Here is a 5,000-nt window from a genome sequence, read left to right as displayed (position 1 = left end):
TTCAACTTAAGACAATCAGAAATAGAGTTAAATTATATTTCTTGATTTTGTCATAGAATTTGGAAAGCTAAAGTTATTAATTATTATGTTTTAGGAGTTATATCCCCCCCACTCCTTGCCAGTGTCAGAAGTGTTTTCACTTTTCATGGTCTTTGTAGTTTTATATAGTGTTTTTTTGTGTGGCTTTGTTTCTATTTAGATTGTTTTTTTTTATCCTTTTTTTAGTTTTTTTCCTTTTTTCTCTTCCTTTTAGTGCTTTTTCTGTTACTAAGCAAAAGCTATGGGAGTCATGGGTAGGGCTTTTATTGACATAATAACTTTTAACATGCTTTGTAAATGAACCTTCATGAAAAATTGACTTCATGGAAGATATCAATTATTGTAACACTGAATTATTTTTAAGTGTGTGAGGTAAGATGTTGATGAAGAAATATTATTGTAATGATATTTCCATTTTGCTGCTGTTGTTAACTGCAAATCTCTGTTTACTGAAGTTCATATAGACAGCTATGGCTTTGGTAGAAATTGCCATGTGCTCATGCAGAATACTCATGAATTACTGGATTGCAATGCAGGTGGACGGAGGAACGGGGACTACCAGCCAAGTTATCAGCAGAGAGATAACAGAGGAGGAGGAGGTGGTGGTGGTGGTTACAGGAGCAATGATGGACAGCGCTTCCGGGAACACGATGACCGCTGGAGGGGAGGACGAGGGGACAACCGCAGGTAAGATGGGAACAAGGGACTTTTCCTCTGTAGAGATTTGTGCACATTTGTTAAAGGGATATGAATAGATATTATCTTTAGAATTTTTAAAAAGATGATACATTTTATTAGTGAAGTATTTCTTATCTTTGATAATAGCCTACTCTTGTACTATTCATTAAGTAGCTCTTGTAGTATTGAAAGGGCACTTAGTATAATTTAGATAGATTTCTTGCAATAATGAAATGGGTTTTACATAGTTTTTGTAATTGGCATGAGGTAAAAAGGTAATGATTATAAATGACCTTATGTAAAGCCATTCTCATCTCCCATAAGGTTTTACCAACTTGATGAGTAACATTGTATTTTATAATCTTTACAATTGGTTCTTTGTTTGATAAGTGGTGGTGCCACATGTATTCCATATATCCAAATCACTCACCAAGAACTTTTTCTCTTCAGGGATGATCGCCGGGGATATGATGACCGTCGTGACATAGGAGGGGGTGGCCCTCCGCGTAATAATAGATGGGTCGAAGATGACCGTGATCGCTCCTCTGGTGGTGGTGGCCAGGGAGGCGGCCGGTGGCAAGACCGCGGAAATGACAGAGACGACTGGTCACAGCCTCTTGCTAGGAATGAGGTCCTTGAGGCAGAACTCTTCAATAATGTAGGTCCATCAGTAAGTGTTTGTATCTGAATGCATCTTTTACACAGAAGCCAAATAAGTTCTCTTTTTGATAATTTTTGGAGCAATGTCATCCAACATTGTTAAGTTTTATTTTGCCTTTTACTTTTTGTACAGATTTGTACATGTATATTTTGTTTGGCTGTGACAGTTCAGAGAGAAGATGCATCTCATCAAAACTCATAATCACCAGTCTGCTCACTCATAACACTCAGAAAAAGAATGCTTTTCACTTTTTTCAAATCTTTTTGAGCTCTAAGACTTGGAATTATGGAGTAGTAGCATTTATTATTATTTTATTATTATTATTATTATTATTATTATTATTATCATTATTATTATCATTATCATTGTTATAGTTAACATTATCATTTCCATTAGTCACTTATGTTTAGAGGAATGTTCAATTCCATCAAAATTTATTTTATTTTTAACTTTTATTATTTTTGAAATTAATATTTGGTTTTTAACATCTCCCTCATATTTCAGATAAAAATTTCATTACAGAGGTGGTAAAATTGCCACGAAACTCCTTTGTATAAGATAGATTATCACATTGGAAGTCACCTTGAATAAAAAGATTAAAAAAAAATTGTGGTAGGAAGTTATCAATATGACTTCTATATTGGTGTTCCAATAGAATTCATGCAATGAACATGACTGTGGAGGCATTTTCTTGAGTCAGATTATTGACAGAGAGAGAGAAAAATAAGAGAATACTCCAGTTTTGAGTGAGTTAAGCTCCTGAGGCAGGGCAGAGCTAATACTTGGTGCAACTTTCACTTGCTTGCTAGGGAAGAGAAAGCCATAATGGACTATCGTAGTGACGGAGATCTTGAGCTGCAACATTTTCCTCGGCATCACTCATGGTATGAATGATGAATGGATGAGTGAATGGCGAGCCACTCCGTCACAGTTAGGCGTACCTTCATGCTGTCGCAATTTGGCCGATGCGCAGGAAAATGTCGGAACAGGAACTTGCAGCCCAGGAGAGGGAGGATCTCGAGCCATACTGAGAAGCTGTAACAGGTCAACAGATCTTCCAACAGCTGTCTCTCTCTCTCTCTCTCTCTCTCTCTCTCTCTCTCTCCTCTCTCTCCTCTCTCTCTCTCTCCCTCCTTCTCTTTCTCCTCCTGCTCCTTCTCCTCTATCTCGCTCTCTTTCTTTCTATCTTTCTCTATCTCTCTCCTTCTCTTTCTCCTCCTCCTCCTCCTGCTGCTCCTCCTCTATCTCGCTCTCTTTCTTTCTATCTCTTTCTTTTTTTTTTCTCTCTCTCTCTCTCTCTCTCTCTCTCTCTCTCTCTCTCTCTCTCTCTCTCTCTCTTTCTCCTCTTTCTCCCTCCCTCCCTCCCTCCCTTTCTTGCTCTCTCTCTCTCTCTCTCTCTCTCTCTCTCTCTCTCTCTCTCTCTCTCTCTCTCTCTCTCTCTCTCTCTCTCTCTCTCTCTCTCTCTCTCACAGAGGGCTTAACTTCCAAACTTGAGCTATAGTGCTAAATTCTGTTAAACAGGAAATCTTGGATCCTTTAAAAGCACCCCTTAGAGACACCTTGAGACTCCAGCTTATAGCCTCCACTACCAAACTAGTTTTCAGGCTTTTCAAAAGGAAAAAAAATGTTTCTATAGAGACATAATGCTCTCTTTTCCCCTACCCAGTGGATTTTATCCTCTGGCAGTTAAACACATTGTTATCAAGGGGTTCAAGTAAAGCCCAAACTTGCTGAATAATATTTCCTTTTAGCATCCTTTGGCCTAAGGGTGTTGTGAAGTGTTTCCAAAATTGATTAGTTCTTGATAATTGCCCATCTGGCACAAAAGCACAAGTGCAGAAGTTTGCCTGTATAATATTCTTGAACTGTACTTTGTATATATAAGAGTATATATTTGTACATATTTAAATACACATTTGTTGAAACTGAAGCCCTAGATAATAAGTTTTCCTGTATGCTTACAAGCATACACATGCTCAAACATATACATTTTTGGCTTACACAGTTTTATATATTTTCACCTGTTTAGATGAATAACTTCTTTCCAATGGCAAATTACTTTATGCATTACAAAAGTACTTTCGCATGTTTTGGAAAAAAAAGCACTTACAGTACCTTTTAAGAAGTTTAGGTCTTTGTTTATTATGTATCTTTGATACATATTAAGGAAACAGTTCCTTGACTGGTGTATATTTTCTTTATGAAGATCAAGGTATAATGTGTAAGGTTTCTACTGTGTATCTTCAGTGATTCATAAATTTTTGCCATAGAGAAAGAACTGATACTTGCACATTACTTATAATCACACTACTATATTTCTTGTAAGAAATATCACTATACATGTTTTGATTCTACCATTGAAAGTTGTTTGTAACACTTAGAAAAAAGTGATTGGAAGTCAGAGGCATGGAGTTATCTTGTTCAACCTCTCTTTCAGACCAACAGTGGAATCAATTTTGATAAGTATGATGACATTCCCGTGGAGGCTACTGGTGAAGACATTCCTGCTTGTATCAATAGCTTTGCCGATATCAAACTCACAGAGATCATCAAACAGAACATTAGTATGGCTCGGTATGACAGGCCCACACCAGTCCAGGTTAGTAGAATTTTCATGTTTGTCTTCTTGATTACTTGGAATCTTATTAATTTCATGTAATGCATATGATTTTGATATTACTGATTTTTTTCTTCTGTTTGCCATATTTTTTACTCCATGTTTCCTTTTTTTCTACAAGTTCTAACTTATAAGAACAGTTATTTAAAGAAATAGTTCAATTAACATTTTATAAATTAATTTTTCATAGATTACTTTTTTCAGGTGATTGTGAAGATCGGTCAAGTATCTATTACAATAATGATGGATTTTCTGTATTGTTGAATTTTTAATACTATAATTTGGTTTACCAACAGAAATATGCCCTGCCCTTCATTCTTGCTAAGAGAGATCTGATGGCATGTGCTCAAACAGGATCAGGAAAGACCGCTGCATTCTTGGTCCCAATTCTTAACCAGATATATGAACAGGGTCCAGTCCAGGTACGTGAAGGGATCAATGCATTTTTTATGTGTGTGGAGGATACATACATGAGAGTTGTTAATGTTGTTAAGAATTGAAATATGTAAATTTTTTAACTATATGCTCTCTCTGTTTCCTCTCCCCCTCCCTTTCCCCTTCCCCCTCCCTTTCCCCTTCCCCCTTCCCCCTCCCTTTCCCCTTCCCCCTCCCTTTCCCCTTCCCCCTCCCTTTCCCCTTCCCCCTTCCCCCTTCCCCCTTCCCCCTCCCTTTCCCCCTATCACTTTCCCTCTTACTCTCATCTCCCCCCTCTCCCAGTTCCTACCCACCCTCTTTCCCCTTTACCATCAACACTCACTCACTCACTCACTCACTCACTCACTCACTCACTCACTCACTCTCACTCTCACTCTCTCAGGCCCATTTGTGCTTGTCCATCACAGACCTTTATATCTTATTTCTTATTATCCATTGTAACAATTTCTTGTTCATTCTTGTTTCCTGTCAGGTCAAAAATAACAACCCTAGAGGACGCAATAAGCAATACCCACTGTCTTTGATCTTGGCCCCCACACGTGAGTTGGCCACCCAGATCTACGAGGAGGC

General features: G+C 37.9%; 1 protein-coding gene across 20 annotated transcripts in view; it reads left to right on the top strand.

The window, feature by feature from the left end:
* The window catches only part of bel (ATP-dependent RNA helicase bel), a 35,000-nt gene that overhangs the window by 19,910 nt on the left and 10,090 nt on the right, over nt 1-5,000 (top strand). For 11 of the 20 annotated variants that reach the window (XM_086549802.1, XM_043019868.2, XM_043019867.2 and 8 more), the window contains 5 exons: nt 576-726; nt 1,168-1,387; nt 3,816-3,977; nt 4,292-4,417; nt 4,903-5,000. The exon at nt 4,903-5,000 is cut by the window's right edge and continues 18 nt beyond it. In XM_086549802.1, coding sequence (XP_086405928.1) covers nt 576-726; nt 1,168-1,387; nt 3,816-3,977; nt 4,292-4,417; nt 4,903-5,000 — 757 coding nt within the window. The remainder of the gene's footprint in view (nt 1-575; nt 727-1,167; nt 1,388-3,815; nt 3,978-4,291; nt 4,418-4,902) is intronic. The other 9 variants (XM_043019869.2, XM_086549803.1, XM_086549801.1 and 6 more) reach the window with 1 other exon arrangement.

The sequence above is a fragment of the Penaeus japonicus genome, unplaced genomic scaffold, assembly GCF_977035675.1.
Source record: "Penaeus japonicus unplaced genomic scaffold, GWHDUDI00000001_assembly GWHDUDI00000022, whole genome shotgun sequence".
NCBI lineage: Eukaryota > Metazoa > Arthropoda > Malacostraca > Decapoda > Penaeidae > Penaeus > Penaeus japonicus.
Note: the sequence above shows the minus strand (reverse complement) of the source record. Positions and strands in the feature narration are given on the sequence as shown.